Source organism: Ceratotherium simum, chromosome 24 (assembly GCF_057802395.1).
Source record: "Ceratotherium simum simum isolate JZ-2026a chromosome 24, ASM5780239v1, whole genome shotgun sequence".
Taxonomy (NCBI): Eukaryota; Metazoa; Chordata; class Mammalia; order Perissodactyla; family Rhinocerotidae; genus Ceratotherium; species Ceratotherium simum.
The window spans coordinates 1,004,874-1,022,289 of record NC_141923.1 but is presented as its reverse complement, the minus strand read 5'-3'; the positions used below and the strand labels follow the sequence as shown (position 1 = coordinate 1,022,289).

Sequence of the window (17,416 nt, the reverse complement as noted above, 5' to 3'; positions counted from 1 at the left end):
TAAGGAAATGTTCTCATTTTCACTAGCCTGTTTTTGCTGCCACTGGGAATCCTCACCACTGCTTCCACGTCATCTCTCTTCCTCCCGTGGCCTCTACCAGATGTCCACTCCACTCCTTTTGGCACCTTTATTTATATTTTGGATATTGTGGCTTATATCTGTTTTCCTAGTTTCATTAAAAGTGGAAGTTTCCATTAAAAAACATTCTTCACGTTGCTTTTGCCCAAATTGTGGGAAGATAAGGGGAAACTGCTGTGTAGGGAGGTGTGCCTGGAGGAGGAGGATCAGATATACACACCAGAAGTTCCTACCACACCCAGTCCACCTCCTCACCTTCTCTGGCCTGCTCTGCACCCCGGAGGGACCTGTACGGGCTGCTCATCCCTGGGGACAGTCTGCATCCAATGACTGGGCGTGTGAGGACCCTGAGGCCAGGGCCAGCTCTGCAGGGTGGTTCCAGCTCCCGCAGTCCTGGTCCAACCTGCTGCCCTCACTCCCTCTGGAGTGTTGCCCAGGGAGCGCCCACAAGGAGCCTTCTGGAGCTCATCTTTGTCTTGTTTCCAGAGAATCCCGCCCAGGACTCCTGCTGCCCCTTGAGGCTCAGACAGCATGGTCCCGGGACGGCCTGGCTGGGTCCCCTGAGCTCTGTCCTTCCATTGCCCACAGTCCTTTATCAAACTCTCCAACATTCGCTCCTCTATTCATCCTTTAGTCCTGCTTTGGGTTAATTAAATAGTTTTTTTAGTGTTTCACTGGCGCTCCTCTGTTGGCGACTCAGCCATGCTCCCTCTGCATCCGCGTTAGTGTTTGCTCTGCAGATGACAGCATGCCTCCTCACCCCGACAGTCACCTGGTGAGGCCTCGTGCTTTGCGGGCGTCGAGGGCCTGTGCTGCAGCGGCTCTCTCTCCCACGGTGCAGGCGCCAAGTTCTGCTCTAAGTAGTCATGACTTTTGCGTCAGACTCTTTCCATTTTCATCTGAGTTGGATAAAGTTTGTCTTTATTGAAATAAATAATTTTATTTTCAATAGTCATTATTATACATGTTGATGTTGAATATGTACGTGTATATACATATTCGTATATGCACATCTTCAATGTGTATAATTAGACTTTGTTTTTTGGGGAAGATTGGCCCTGTGCTAACATCTGTTGCCCCTCTTCCTCTTTTTTTCTTTTATCCTCCCCAAAACCCCAGCACATAGTTGTGTATCGTAGTTGTATAGTTGTAGCTCTTCTGTGTGGGATGCTGTCTCAGCATGGCTTGATGAGCGGTGAGTAGGTCTGCGCCCAGGACCCGAACTGGCGCACCCCTTGCCGCTGAAGCAGAGTGCACGAAATTAACCGCTACACCACCGGGCTGCCCCTAATTAGACTTTTGAAAATAAAATTATTTATTTGAATAAAGACAAACTTTATACAATAGTCTTTATTATGCATATTAAATATTGAATATATATACACATATATTAAATATTCCTATACATATATATTCAATATCAATATGTATAATATAGACTATTGAAGATAAATTTTATTTTATCATAATTAAATATTAATACATTATATAAATATAAATTTACTTGGTAAGAAGAACTCAAGGGGACAAGCCCCCAAGTTCGTTCATGTGGAAAATATATTTGAATGCCAGCTTTCTTGGACATAAAATTCTTGGATCATATTTTCTTTCCAACAAGGTTTTATAGGCATTGGTAAACTTTTTTTTTTTTTTTTTTTGAGAAATCAGGCTAGATTGTTTCCTCTTATAAATGATCTGATCTTCTTGCTTAGATGATCATTTTGCTTATTCTGAAGTTGTTATCGACTGCTCTGATAATTTTTTCCTGGATTTCTGGCTGCCTCTCCCTGTGACTGGTCAGTGCTGTGACTGAAGCGAAGGTCCCCTGTCCCCTTAGATGGCATTCTGGCTGCTATCACCATGAGCAGGGGGCCAACCAGGGGCTCTGGTGTGGGGGAGGCACACACCCTTGCTGAGTGCAGCCCCTGAGATGTTGAGCCCTGCGACCCCACAGTAACCTCGAATCTGTGGAGGTAGGGAAGGAGCCCTGCCAAGGCCTGGAGGTGAGCGCCACGTGGCCTGGGGAGTATGCGCGGGACACGCACGGGCCTTGGGAGGGACTGTGGGATTTTCTCTGAGAAAGGTGGGGCTGTAGGAGGGTTGCCAGCAGGGACACAGCGAGGGTCCAAGGTGGGGTTTTGGAAGACCTGCTGTGCTGCTGTGGGGGCGGGGCACGCAGGCAGGCAGGGGCCCGACTGGGCCGTGTACTGTGGATGTGCAGTGCTGTCAGACTGTGTAGGGCTTCCAGGTGGAGCCTGCGGGGTTTGGACAGATTGGGCATGGGGGGTGAGAGCAGAGGGGTTTCAAGGACAGCATAGAAGTGTGTGGCCTGAGCAGCTGTAAGCATGGTGAACTTAGTGGGATGAGTAGAGGGGGTGCACAGCCCCCGGGGGTGGGAAAGGCGAGCTCTGGCCCTGCTGCCCTACATTGGGAGCTGTCAGTGCACAGGTGGGTGTGTGGCTGTCCTGTCCATCTGGGTTCTGGGCCAGAGCATTCTCTGTGGGCCTCAGCAGCGTGTAAACTGGTGTTTGAGCTGGAGGACTGGATGAGATTGTGCAGGGTCACATGCGGCGGAAGAGGGCAAGTGCCATCCTGGGGTCCAGTCAGCAGTGGGGACGGGAGAGGGAGCAGAGGGGACAGAGGGATGGCCAGGGCAGAGGGCCAGAGAACAGATGCCTCAGAGGCCAGGAATGTGCCGGAAGGAGCCAGGGCATTTGTCTGCAGCTTGTGGGCTTGGACAGGCCAGAATCATTTACCAGAACTACAGCTAATTTGGAATCCAGCTTTGATTTCACAGATTCAAATGACCTCTGTTCTTTAAAACCACTTATTCTGAGGCCTGAGGCCTGTGGGGGATCAGAATTTGTTACCCCAAAATGTCTGTTTGATTTGATTATTATTTTTATTTAAAAAATTATTTTTGCTGACGAAGATTCACCCTGAGCTAACATCTGTGCCAGTCCTCCTCTATTTTGTATGTGGGGCCTCACCACAGTGTGGCTGACAAGTGGTGTATGCCCATGCCTGGGATCTGAACCCTCAAACCCAGGCTGCCGAAGCGGAGCATGCTGAACTTAACCACTAGGCCATGGTGCCAGCCTCAGCTTAATTATTTTTAAGAACAAAAGGCTCTGAAAGAAACTTTGACTTTCCCCCTAACTACCTAAAAGAATTTAAGATAGAAGGCCTGTTCCAGGCCAGGTCATCACCATAGATAGCTCTGGGTATCGGTAGACTAGGAGGGTCCTTGCTAAGCCCACTCTTATCGAAGTTCTGTCTCTTGGGTCACATTGTCTATAGACGGCCCGGCAAACACTTGTTTATCACACATTTGCTTTTCCCTCTCCATGTGAATTGCCTTCTTCCCCTTTGAAGTCCCAAACCACTACCCTCAACATCCTCCTCTGTCTTTAGCTGAAGATGGTATTTAATGTGGTGGCTTTGGTCATTTTGGTGAGTTACTCGGTTTTTTTGGGGGTTTCTCCCATTTATACATGTTGCTAAACCTAGTTTGACTTTTTCCTGTTATTCTGTCTCATGTCAATGTAATTCTTAGGCTAGCCAGAAGGACCTAGAGGGTAGAGGAACTGTTCTTCCTCCCCTACAGGCATTATCCCTGCAGAGGAGAGAGGAAGGATGTCCTCCAGGCTGCCAGCAGCTCAGAAATATTATTGGAAAAAGGAAACAGAGAGAGTAAAAATATCTACTGCCTCATGGGGCAGAGAGACGTGTCCTCGTTGTTTTTGTTAATTTGGTGACATCTGCCGAAATAGCTCTATTGTGTTTACATTCTCCTTTTACAAAGTCTTGCATTTATGTATCTTGAGAACATACAATACTATAGCCTACAAAATGTAAATAAAGCTGTAGAGAGTTAAAAAGGAGTTACAATAAATTGCTATGTCAGGGGACGGAAGAGACATTACAAAAACACTGTAACGTATTTTTGCACATACCACTTGATTAATTAGTCCTGCTATTAATTACTACTAATTGCCACTAGTGCTATTGTTTTGACTAAGTAATAACATTCATGTAACAAAAAGGAAAATAATACTACATGATCTATAAGTTCAAATAAACACCCATTCTTGTTTTCATGTTACAGTAACAATAGGCATGTGTGTATCACATACTATCTCTTACACTACGTCAACCTATACAAATCAGAGACCAGTTCAAAAGGCAAAGCATTTATTTGGGATCAAAGAGTTGCCATTTGGGGAGCACAGACTCGGTAGAAACCCAATAGTGTCCCAGTGACAGGAGAGGAGCTCAGGGTTTTTACGGGAGAAAGGAAGAAGACGAGGTGAGGTGTTTTTAGGAGGAGTTCAGTGGTGCTGGCCAGCTCAGCCTCCTTGGCTCCACATGGCTGGTCACTGATTCTGTCTTCAGAAAGTCCACAGTCGTCAGTCTTGTGATCAAGATGGCTGTTCTCCTGCTGACTTAAACAAGTTCTTGTAAAACAGTTGTCGGTTTGGCGCCATCCAAAGTTTCAAGGAACAAGACGAGCAAGTCGGTTCCTCTGGAATGGCTGCCCGGCTATATTTTAAATGGCTCCACGTATGTCCGTTTTTCACACTTATCACATCACCTTTTGTGTGGCCTGGCTGTGTCCTTGTTGGTTGCCTGCAAGGGTGGCTTCCCCAAGGACCCACACATGTAAGCAAGTTGGTGGACATGGTGATAGGAGGATGGAGAATCCTTTTCTATCATTTTGGTCAAATTAGAAGAGGATCTCAGCCGAGTGGCAGGCAGGGAGCCACCAGAGACTGGGGGATTGGGCAGGATGTGAAGTGCAATCATGGGGGCTGGGAAGCTCCCCAGTGGGATTCAATCAGGGTGGGTGTAATGGAAACAGTACTACACCGTTTAGCCAAATAGAGGTTATTCCTCTCATGTGACAACAGAGGACTCGCAAAACACCACCAGTAACCAAGTTTCTCTCTATATTTTCGGTCTGCTGTCCTTAGTAGGTGGGCAAAGGGGCTGCTCGTCTCCAGACATTGCATCTGCATCCCAGGATGGTCAGACAGCTAACAGCAAACCACACTCTGGAAGCCCCACCCACTGACCCCACTTATGTCTTACTGGCTGGACATGGGTCATGTGGCCACCTATAGCTGCAAAAGAGTCTGGGCTATGTTGGAAAGGATGATGGGAAAGTGTATATGGTGTGGGCACTAGCATAGTCTGCCCCAGTGATGGAGTAGGAGCTGTAAGAGTGGAGTTGGGCCGTCCACAGCCCACTGCATTGTGTGGCCACCAATTCAAAATGGCGCCAGAGGCATTGGCCGTCATGATGCCCTGCGCGGCCTAGCCTGGGTGTGGAGAGTTGGGTGGACCTTATTGGGCAAGGAGATACAAGGACCGGCTGTACGGAGGGGAGAGGGAGTGGAGGGAGATGCAGGGAGAGAAGCGAGGATGTGAGGGGGATGGAGGGTAAAGGTGCAGGGTCCAGGGTCATGGGTGCTGTAGGGAGTGAGCTGGAAAGAGAGGAGAGGGTGGGCCCAGGTCTGATGCTGCAAACTCTGGAGGCAGAGCGGTGGGTGCTGAGGGTCCAGGTTTGGCCTGGGAGCGGTGGCTGGGGGGAGAGAAGGACGGTCTTGTGAGAGAGGCCATGACCACGAGTGTCCCTGATTGTGACAGAACAGAGAGGAGGAGAGCAACAACCTTCTGAGGATGGGGCGGGGTGGGAGGAGGGAGGGTGACAGCCTATGAGTGCTGTGGTCACACCCAGGGCTGCTCAGGTGCTCTGGGATGATGAATGAGTGAGTGAGGGAGTGAATGAATGAAGCACTGTGGCCTTGGGAGTGAGTGAAGAAATACATCTTTGCCTGGAAAAAACAAATGGCAGAGAAATCCACACAGAGTGGTCCCAGCTTTAAAGGACTTGAAAACCTCCAGTTCTGTGTGCAATGGGGGGGGCTGGAGGAGAGGGAGGGCAGGGGTGGGCTGGGCAGGAAGGGAGGCAGGAAGGGGGCTCTGCGAGTTTGGAGGCCCTGATCTGGCCGGAGCTTATCTGCTTCCTGTGTGCAGGGCGGTCAGGATGGGGCACCCTGCAGTGCCCTGAACGCTGCGGGAGAACAGGCCGCCTGGGGGGCTCGGCTGTGCTTCAGGCCCACTGCCCCACCTGTGACCGGTGCTGGCCTGTCAGGAGGAAGGGCCCCGGTGAGTGCCGCCCTGAGCGACCCCCCAGCATGGGGGCTCCTGACCCTCCTGGAGACAGGCCCTAGCGATGGGCAGGCGGGTGCAGGTGACCACAGGATGGGGACACTGTGGGGAGGTGGTTCCGGGATGATCTGAGGACAGTGCCTGGCTTGGAACTGGGCTCTGCTCTCTGACCTCCAGCCAGGGCTGGGCCCCTGGAGGCCATGGGGACAGTTTCAGCCACAGCCTCTCTCACAGTGGTGGTTCCAGCTGGACCCACAATGACACGGGGCTGCTCAAAATCTTCCAGTCCTGTCCTGGCCTCGGGGCCTACGCGGTGAGGGGTGGGCTGCTGGGCGGGGTCTCCTGCCGGGGGCACTGGATCAGCAGCTTGGCCTTCGTGGCAGGTGGGATGAGTGGCCTGAGGCACTGTGAGTTCCAGTTTGAGTAACACTCACACCCTTTCAGGCTGCACACATCCCATCAAGGACCCTGGGTGGTATGGGGGTCCCGCTTGGCTGCGTCTTGAGCAGCCCGTCTCCTGGACCCAGGACCCCTCCTCAGGCTGTTGCTGTTCCCCCGAGAATGCAGGGCGAGGGCGTGGGGGTGTCTGCTGGCTGGAGGGCCGGGGCTGCACCTCACATCTGGAATGCAGGATCCCCTGCTGGTGGGCCAACTTGGGGCAGGGTTTCTGACTTAGACAGTGTCACTGTGGTACCAGCTGCTACCGTAGTAGCACAGTGACACACCCAGGGTCAGAAACCTCCTGGCCTGGCGGGGCTCAGCGCCCCCTTGGTCTTGTCTGGCTCTGAAGGAGGGGCGGGGTCCCTCCACGCTGGACTCTTCTTCTGAGCTCTGGAGGCCCCCAGTGTGTGGCTTTTGTGGGCCCTTTCAGTGGGGTCCAGTGTCCGGACAAGCCCCATGGGTGGGTGGGCTCTGAGGCAAGGCCAGCTGTCCCCAGGCCACTTGCAGCCAGAGAGGGTCCTGCTTCCCAGGCGTGGGGCACAGGCATCCCAACTCTGAGCCGCAGTCTCAGCCCAGGTCTGGTGGCCTGGCGTCCTGCTCAGCCGTGTCCTGCTTGGCCGGTTGTGGGCTGCAGGAGGGGGGTCCTTTAGGGCAGAGGGGCCTCTGGTTTGGTCTGAGCCACGGTGGGGGTTGTTCCACCGTGAGAGGGTCCCATGCGGAATCTCTGCTGTTCTTCCGCGGGTCGGGGGCCCCCTCAGTGGAACTCCCCCTCCCCTCCCCATGCAGCGGCCCCAGCAACAACATCTACACCCGCTCTGCTGCGGGCCGCGTACTGGGCCAGGGGGCTGGGACATGGGAGACAGGACAGCACCGTGGGGTTGGCGGGGAGGTGGGTTGGGTTCATAGAGCTCTTTGGGGGTTGTCTGGGCTCTAGAGCAGGTTTGGGGCCTGAGCCGCCCCTACCCCGTCTCAGGCTCCCTGTGAGGTGCCGGCTGGTATTTGCTTGGCTGCCAGCCACAGTGGTAACCAGCACCGTAGTTTCTCACCGCGACACAGCCCCATACCAAATCCTCTGTGCAGCGTCCCCGCTGTCCCCACCACCCCCAGCTCAGGAATCCTGGCGGGTCCATATCTGCGTGGAGGAAAAGAGGAGGAGGAGCTGGACTGGGGGCCCTGGGGACAGGGGCTCGAGGTGGGGCTCTGGAGAGGACCAGCCAGCTGACTGTGCTCCACATCTGCGCCCCCAGGCCTGTCTTCCCGGCCTCTGGACAGGCGGTGGGCTGCCCTCCTGGGGCAGGCGTGAGGAGAGGGCCGGCTCTGGGCAGGAGGGGTGGACTGCCGGAGTGTTGGAGGCCCAGTCAGTGCTGTGCACACTCTTTCCTGGACGTCAGCGAGGAGCTGGGCAGCCTCTCAGCTGGCAGTGTCCCTGGGTCTGCCTGGTGCTCTGGACAGGAGCCTTCTGTGAGGTCCCAGCCTCCTAGATGGTCGGCAGGATGGCATTAGTGAGTGGGGGCGGTACGTTTTGAGCACGGGCCGTGTCACTGTGGGAACTACTACTCCAGTGCCCACGGTGACAGAGGCCCGGACAATATGTCCTGTCCCCAGAGCCCCGGGGAGAACACGGCCCACAGCTGCCCACTCAGTGAGGCTTAATCGAGGGGCCTGTCCTGGTGGGGTGGGGCTCACCTGTGGGTTTGCAGCGAGGAGTCAAGTGTCTTCCTGAGTGGTCCCTGTGGCCTGGGTGGGTGGGTACTGGGGTAAGCTCAGGGCTTTGGGCTGCCTGCCGGGGCTCCCAGCCTCCTAGGCGGTTGGCAGGATGGCATGAGTGAGTGAGGGCATCGGGTTTTGAGCACGGGCCGTGTCACTGTGGTAGCTACTACCCCAGTTCCCACTGTGACAGAGACCCGGACAATATGTCCTGTCCCCAGAGCCCAGGGGAGGGCGGGGCCCACAGCTGCCCTCCCTGTCCAGCCAGGGCCATGGCCCCTCCAGCCTGCCTCAGTGAGGCTTAATTGAGGGGCTTGCCCTGGCGGGGTGGGGCTCACCTGTGTGTTCACAGTGAGGAGTTGGGTGTCTCCCTGAGAAGTCCCTGTGGCCTGGGCAGGTGGGTACTCAGGTAAGCTCAGGGCTCTGGGCTGTCCACCAGGGCTCCCAAACCCCTTCCTTCACTGGCTGGGCTGGCTGCTCCATGCCTCAGTTTCCCCACTGTGGAGGGGGTGCTGATGGAGCCCCTATGGGGAGGGCTGACAGGAGGATGAGGAGCCTGGTCCGGGGGCTTCTGTTCCTCCTGTCCCTGGGGATGCAGGGTGGCCGCTGGGCCTGGGCTCCCGCCCCGGTCAGGCACTGGCTCCACACTTCTGGCCCCTCAGCCTTTGCCTGTGGGTGCCCAGGCCTGTGTCCTCCTTGTTTCCTCTGACCTTGGCCCCAGCACTGCCCCTCTGGCCGTGCTGGACACTGCCTGTCCCCAACAGCCTGTGATTTCAGTATGGTCACTTAAAGCCAGCTGGTCCTGGGGTCCCCTCTGGAGCACAGACCCCCAGCTCTAGGGGGCCCATCCCTTCAGGGCAGAGGCCTGAGGCCAGTGAACTCGAGGGCCCCAGACTTGAATGTGTGAGCTGCCAGGCCTGGGGTCAGAGGGCCCAAGGGTGCGGTGGTGCTGGGGGCTGCCATGTGGGCCTGGGTGCTGCTCTGGGCGGCATCAGCTGTGGAATCATCTAGACCACTGCCTGATGCCCCTGACGATGGCCTGGGCCTGGCACCTGGAGGTGGGGCCAACAAGAGGCACCTCCTCAGGACAGGGAGCATCAGCCGGCCGGCAGGATGCACCAGGGGCCATCAGGGCTGCAGAGGAGACAGGGAGCTGCCCTGGGACCTGGACACCTGCCCAGTTGCTGGGGGCGCATTGGAGGCTGGCCTTGGAGATTCAGAGGGGGCCACAGTCTGCAGTCCCCTGGGGTGGGCTGGGAGGGGAGAGGAGGTGCTCAGGGTGCCTGGGATTGACCCCAGGTGGACTCCGTGTCTGTGCACTCCTCGTCCGTGAATGCTGGGATGCGGTGCAGCTGGGAGGAGGTTGGGCATGCTGGATGCCCAGCGGGGAGGCTATGAATGCAGGAGCGGGGGTTGGTGGCACTGTGGGACAGGTCTGCTGTGCTGGCGGAGCTCAGGACTGCTGCCCCAGGTGGATGGCAGCATCAGAGGCCGTGAGCTGGCCAGTGAGAACCCGGCTGTCTGCGGGAGACTGAGGTGGGCAGGCAGGAGCCTTGGACAGGGCCAGGGGCCAGAGTGAGTGTCTAGTCTGTGCTCTGATGCCATGAGGGCGGGGTCTGAGGGGTATTGGATGGGGTGGGCAGCCCCCGAGGGACCCTCTACTGGCTACAGCCAGGCTGGGCTGCCCTGAGGGATCTCTGGGGACCACAACTGACTGGGAGGGGTTTGGGAAGCATTTCTGTCTGGATCAGAGGAGCAGGGCTCCCGGAGGGAGGCCTGGGGGAGGGACATTTCCCAATGCCCCTGCTCTTTCTCACTCCAGCCGGGGGTGGTAGGCTGGGCTTTCCAGAGCCGGTGCTGTGGCCTGACCCCGGCCGCCCCTCTGGAAGGTTTGGGCTCCAGCTTTGCTGCCAGTTCTGTAAGTCAGGCAGTGGACATGCTGACACACCTCCAGTCAAAATCCCTGCCTTCTGGGTCCTGCAGCCGCCCTCCTAGGAAGTTTCCCCCGGTGGGGCAAACTGGAGGCCTCAGGCTGGGAACTCAGCCCCTGGGAACCATAGCCTGGACGAGGGCAGGGGTAGAGCATATGGGCCAGGGACCCCAAGATGAGAAGCAGAGGGCCAGAGGAGGGGGCAGCCCCATGGCTGAGGGCAGGGATGAGGCCCTGAACAGCATCCTCTGCCAGGAACCTGGCAGGTATGGAGGTCAGCCCAGCTCAGAGTGCCCTGGCAGGGCCTCGGTGGGGCAGGTGGGCACCCACGATGCTGGGTTGGGAAGGAGGTGTATGTGGGCTGGCTCCTCCGAGGGGCTTTCCCTGGAGAGAAAGTCACTGTGGGCGGATATCTAGCTTGATGCACGTCCTGGCAATGACCTCAGCGAGACACCCCTTGACCAGGAGCCTGCTCGGGCCAGGCCGGGAAGGGGACCCACCCGGCCTGGGATCGGCAGCAGACTGGGAGGTGATCCCACCACCCCCATGGACTCTGCCCCCCTCGCTCATCGGGCGAGCTCCTATTCAGTTGAGCACAGGCCCAGCTCCAGCGTCCGCTCCTGTCATCCTCCCCGAGGGCCTCTGGGGTCCTGTCGGGAGCTTCACCTCTGACGTTTGCCCAGTGCGGCCTTTGTCCTTCCTAATTCCTTTGGCCGGTGGTGTTGAGAGCCACGGAGGTTTCTGCCAGCTTGCCAGGTTCTGGGCATGTGACTGTGGGGTCAGTGTGGTCACCTCAGCCCTTTGAAGCTCCAGCCCCAGGTGAATGCTGTGCCTGGACACGAGCCTATGGGTTGGGAGTGGCCCTGGAGGCTGAGGGTCTGGGTTCTGAGCCTGGGGAGCAGTCCCTCCTGCCTTGAGGCCTCACGGACCCCAGCAGGCTTTTGCTGCCGGGTCTGTCACTGTGGTTGTAGTACCTGTAGTTACACAGTAGGAAGGTCCTTGACAAAAAGCCCTGCGTGTGGCAGGATGGCCCCTTCTCTGCTGGAGGCCCCTGGCTGAGGCGTCTGGGGGGCTCATCCCACAAGTGTCCAGTGCATCTGTCTCCTCCACGATCGTGAGCAGTTGGAGTGGTCAGGCCACCACCCCACCCCTGTCTCCCCAGGAAGGGCACAGGTGACCTCCCACTGAAGGGGTGGGCATAAGCAAGCCTCCATGGGAGTGGTCCCAGGGGCCATGTGGGGCATCCCCAGTCCTTTTATGGCCCAGGCAGAGCTAGGCTGAGGGGCTGCCACAGAGAGGGGCCCCGTCACCCGCTGGTGGTCTCACTCAGGCTTGAGGTCCGTGTCTGGATCCAGTTGAGGACTCGCCTGGGGGAGAGTGTCCCTTCCTGGAAGCACCTTGTGTCCGCGTGTGTAGTGAGGGTCTTCCGTGGGCCCCCTGGGAAGTTGGGTTTGGGTCCGACTGAGAGGGCCACTGGGTTCTGGGGTGGATGGTCCCACCAGGCGGGTGTCAGGGACGTGGCCAGTGGGTCCGCTCCTCCTCCTGGTTTCCAAAATCAAATTCAATCAGTTGCCCCTGAAGGGGAGCCCCACTCACCTACCTGGTACCCAGAGGGCAGGGCCCCAACCTGCTTGGGGCAGCACATGGGGAACGGGTGGTGTGGGATGTGGGGTATGTGGGGTGTGGGCGGTGTGGGGCGCACAGTGATGTGGGGTACAGGTGGTGTGTCCAGGTGGCCCAATGGCACAGGACGGGGGCAGTGCCAGCTCATGGGGGCCAGCCCCACCTTCGTGTTGTCCCTGCCCAGCCAGTGGGGCTCACAGGGTCCTGGTAGAGTGGGCTCTCTGTCCCTTCCAGCCGTGTTCCCCATGTGTCTTGAGGGAGAGAGCTTCTTGAGATGCTGGCCAGATGCCAGCAGACGGTGGCATTGTGACCCTCCTGTTCTGAGTGGTCCAGCAGGGATTCCCCTCGGAGGTAGGTCAGGCTGAGATTTGGGCGTCTTGGGCTCATTGGTTTCATGGTCCATGGACTTGGACAGGGGCCTGGTGGCGTTGACCGCCGCCGAGTCGGGGACGCATGGGGGGTTGTGGGCTGTGCCTGTGCCTGTCGCTCCAGAGGGTTTGGGTTCTGGCTGCACCGCTGTGTGTCACCACACCTCTGGGATGTGGCCCTGTTCAGAATCCTGGGGATGGTGTCACTGCCTCACAAGGACAGGGCTGTTGCTTGGGCTGTGGGACAGGGTTTTTGATGGGTGCTGTGACGCTGTGGGCATAATAACACAACGACCCAGTACAGTCATACCACAGTGACACAGACCCAACCTCTAACCCCTCCAAGGGGCGGGGTGTGTGGGAACCTGGGAGGTAGAGACAGACCTGTGGATGGAGCCAGAGCTCCAGGGAGGCTGTGGGGCTGGGTCAGCATGCTAGTGTGCTGCTGGGAGCCTGGGGAGTCCTCTCCTGGCAGGTGAACGGCAACCAGGCCCAACCCTGTCCTTAGGCTCCACGGCCACGTTGGGTTGGTGTCTGCGCCCATTTTGGAGCACAAACCCACTGTGATGGCCTCTGGGTTGATAAATTGTCCCCAGACAGTGGATGGGTCACCGTGGAGCCTGTAGGTGACTCCCACCCAGGAGGCCAGAGGTGGCAGCAGGCAGAAGCCATTATTCTTGCTGCTGCTGACCTGGCACTCTGCCTCCAAATTGTGCTCCTGGTCCTGTGAGGGCCACTGAGTGAATGGCACCAGGCTTTTCCCCACTTGGACACGGGCCTCTGGCTCTGCCTCAGGCCGAGCATGGCCTCCCTGGCCATCTCCCCTCGCTGTCCCCCTGTGGCTCTGTTCTCTCTAACGCCTGCCTGGAATTCAGTGCCATGGTGACGTGAGACCTCAGTGATTCTCCAGGAGGCCTGCTTTTCCCTGGATTCAGCTTCAGGGCTATCCGCTTCCCATGGCCCAAGTGTCTCTCCTGCCTGACCCCACATCCCCTCGGCTCCGCCTGCGTGGGGGTCCCTGCTAGAGCACCCAGAGCCCTGTGAGGGGGACGTTTGTTGGGCCAGCACAGGGCCCTGCCTTCCTGAGCACACACGTCCCTCCTGAGCCTGGAGAACGGCTGAGTCTGAGGCTCTTTAGGCTCCTCTGTGGCCTCTGGTTCTCAACTCCATTGTGAATGTGGGTGACTGTCCATCGTTGGGCCCGCCAGCTCTGGTTTGTTCAGGGGCATCCTCCCTCTGGAGCAGGGATGCTGATCCATATTGAGTTTCCTGTGAGAACCACCTGGAGCTTCCAGAGTGCCGGCATCTGTGGGGGATGCCCAGGTCAGTGTTGGTGTTTGTTTTTCTCAAGTTCCCAGGAGATCCCGGAGCCAGAGGGCTGGCTCTTTGCTGGGACCCTGCCTGCCTGCCCATGTCTCGGAGGGTTTTCAGGCCTGGGGAGCGAGTCTTTCCCAGGATTCTGCTTCCTCTGCACTTGGTGTCCCTGCCTAGGACCGTGCTGTGTCTTTGCACAGTCTAAGTGGGCGGCCCTGCCCGTGGCACCCTGGCCCACATTCCCTGGGTGGCTGTGTTGAGCCCCGGCCCCAACTCACAGCACGTGGCAGCATCAGGTCCAGGACCTTGTGCCCTTCCCAGCACCACCAAGCAGTAAATTTTAAAGATACAATTATATCATATTTTTTAAAAATATCATTGCAAACATGTTTGTGCAAGTGGTGACAATTTGAGGAGACAAAGCACAGGGGAGGCTGCTTCCTTCTCTCTGCTCTCATGCCCTGTGTCCCCAGGACTCCCCCAGAGATCTCAGGCCCCCTCATGGTCTTAGATGTCCCTCCTGGACTCCCGGTGCTAAGTTCCTTACCCCCTGCCTGCTGTCCCACCTCCTCTATGGGGCCGGCAGGAGATCCCCCTTTGCTTCTCTGGAGGCTCCTTTTCTCTTATAATCAGTGAGCTGCCCTCTGACCCTGGGGGAGAGATTTCTGGTCAGGAGCTGGGTGTGTTTTGCTCAGGGCTGGACACGGTGGCCCCGGGAGTCTGTGTTGGGTGGAGATTTGGACGGGACTGTGTCACTGTGGGAGTAGCAAGTACCGGAACTATGGTACTGTCACAGTGACACAGGCCCCCACAAAATCCTCCTTCCTGACCCTGTGCCCTCTCCACCACTGCTGGCTTAGGAGGACTCTGTGGTGACAGCCTGTTTCCAGTGGTTTCTGCTCTGACACTTGGGGTGAGTGAGGGATGACCTGCCGAGCCTCCACGGGTCCAGATGTGGCTCTGCACAGGGCCTCCTGTGTTAACTGGCTGGCGAGCCCCAGGGGCACGGCCCTGGTGTAGGGCGGTGGGTGGTGGACAAGGAATACCCGGCTCTCTGGTGCAGACGGCCCTAGATGCACCCTGGACCACGTGGTGGCTAGTTTTCCCAGCTCGGGGGTTCTGGCTATTTCCGTTCTTCCCTCTGGACTCCTCTCAGAAACTGTCCCTGGCATGGCCAGCGAGGGTCTGCTTCCCCCACCCCGGTCTCATCTATGCTGGAATTTGATGATGGGGCTAGTGTTCCAACCCGTGAGGTTTCCCGGTGACAGGGGCCTGGGCATGACCAACTTCATCCTGAGAGGCCGGCTCCCAGCGGTGGGCAGGGGAGACTCCCCACCTCTTCCCTCTGCGCCAGTCTTGGGCGGGTCCCTACTTGCGTGGTACAGGTGTCTCCCTGGTCTGGGTGTCCCTGAGATCAACCTTCCTGGGCACTTTCATTCCATGCTCCCAGAGAGCATGGACTTCCTTCCCAGAGAATCTCCTCTAGCCTCACCCCAACCCCAGGGCACCTCCTGCCGGGAGCATCTCCTGTGCTCAGATGGCCACAGCATTCAACCTGGGTGCTGGAAAGTTGGCTGCCCGCCATTCACAGCGCTGCCCTCCCAAGGGACAAGGGGCTTCCCAGAGCGGCTGCAGTGAGGTCTGTGGGCCAGATGCTGTGTCTTCTCCTTCAGATGGGATTCCAGGGCTCCCGAGGTGCCTTTGGGGGGGAAGGATATGGGCTGAGGCCACCCCCATAAGCACAGGTAGATGGAAGCTCTGGGGAGTTCAGGGCCTGGCATGCCGTCTTCTAGCCGGCTGTGGGTACTGATCTTGGCCTGAGGGGGTGGCCTGTGAGGGCTCGGGGATGGCCTCTGCCACCTGGGATCCTAATAGCCTGGGCTCCGTGTTCACTGGGCCCTTGCCGTCCAGGTCAGGTGTTCACTCAGTGACCGTCAGGGGCCTTCAACGTGAGTTAAATGGTGGAAACAGTTTCTTTCAGTCACTACTGACGGCAGGGACAGGGTGAGCTGCATCCAGGTTTGCACAGAGGACACGGGTGTGTCAGAGTGAGAGTGAGGGGCAGGGAGGGGGGAGCGGGGCTCCGGAGATGGATCAGGAAGGGTGGTCCATGTAGACCCCACGAGGCCGCTGTGTCTGCTGGCTAGAATGTAGAGTCGGCTCCTGTCCTCGCAGAGACTGGGGGCCAAGGACCCTCCTTCTTGGTGATTCCGTCTCCGAGGAGCAGGTCTCAGTCCTGGATGGAGACAACCCTGGGTTGTGGGGACACATACACCTCAAAGGGAAGAGGTGGGATCCCAGGAAATGCTCTGAGGCCTTGGTTGGGCTGTGTCAGGTGTCAGCTGGAACAAGGGCAGCTTCTCCCGGCAGCACAGGGCTTTCTCAGGCTGGCATTTTAGGGGTGCTGGGGTTGTCCTGGGGATGCAGGCTTGGGCTGCCAGCAGCCGTGTCGGGGTGCGGTCGTCTCTTGGTGCAGGGGTCTGGATGGAATCCCCCATGCCTGGGCTCTGGGATCTCGGTGGGCACGCACAGGCACAGCACGGCTGTCATGAGAGGCCTGGGGTTCCAGCCTTCAGTGGTCCGAGGCTCTGGGAGGGGGCGTTGCAGGAGGACTGAGCTGTGTGTGGGACCTCTGAGGGGTTTGCTGATGGGCTCCCAGGGCCGAGGGCAGGCAAGGCTGACCCTCCAGCCCTTTGGGGAAAAGTTGTCACCAGGACAGATGACACTCAAGTGTGGGTGCCATGTAGTTGTAGCATGAGGGACACGTCCCAGCACTCGGGTCTCTGAGGCTGGTGCAGCCGCCACTGGGTTCTCGGGGGTGGGTGCCTCGTTAGAGGCCGGGTCCTCAGTGCGGGGTTGGGCAGGAGGTGTGGGTGGGCCGGCTCCTCCGAGGGGCTTTCCCTGGAGAGACTCACTGTGGATGCGTAACTAGGCCTGTGTGCCTCCTAGCAGTGACCTCAGTGAGACACCCCTTGCCCGAGAGGCTGCACAACCCCATTCCTGGGGGAGAGGCCTGGAACGGGACCCACCTGCCCCGGGATCGGCAGCAGACTTCAGGTGCTCCCACCGCCAAGAACCCTGTCCAGCCTGTGTTATCCTGTGAGCTCCTATGCAGCCGAGCACAGGCGCAGCTCCAGCATCCGCTCCTGTCAGCCTCCCCGAGCGTCTCTGAGGGTCTGTTGGGACGTTGAACTCTGACGCTTTGCCTAGCTCAGGCTCTGGCTTTCCTGATTACTTTGGCCAGTTGTGCTGCGAGCCGGGGCCGTTTCTGCTGGCTTGCTGTGTTCTCTGCTTGTGACTGTGGGCTCAGTGTGGTCACCTCAGAGCCCTTGGAAGCCCCCAGCCAGTGGTGAGGGCTGTGCCTGGACATGAGCCCATGGGATGAGTGATTGCAAGCAGCCCTGGAGGCCGAGGGTCTGGGTTCTGAGCCTTGCCAGCAGCCCCTCCTGCTTTGAGGCCCCGCGAATCTCAGCAGGTTTTTGTTGCAGGGTCAGTCACTGTGGTCAGAGTCATATGCATATTTACACAGCAGGAAGGTCCTCTACAAAAAGCCCTGCGGGTGGCAGGAGGGGCCCCTCCCTCCTGAGGCCCCTGGCTCAGGTGCCAGCGAGGCCCATCAGCTCAGGTGTTCTGTGGGTCTGTCTTCTCCACGATTGTGAGCAGGTGTAGTGGTCTGGCCACCACCCTTAGCCCCACAAGCCCTGGTCTCCTTAGGAAGAGTGTGTGTGACCCTCCAGTGAAGGGGTGGGCATAAGCAAGCCTCCATGGGAGTGTGCCCAGG

The 17,416-nt window shown here is 57.9% G+C and overlaps 1 gene segment (V, D, J or C); it reads right to left on the bottom strand.

Moving 5' to 3' along the window:
- LOC101394837 (immunoglobulin heavy constant gamma 4-like) overlaps window positions 1-17,416 on the bottom strand; it is a 270,309-nt gene that overhangs the window by 234,953 nt on the left and 17,940 nt on the right. Inside the window, 1 exon segment of the C gene segment in view lies at window positions 11,931-12,129. Coding sequence covers window positions 11,931-12,129 — 199 coding nt within the window.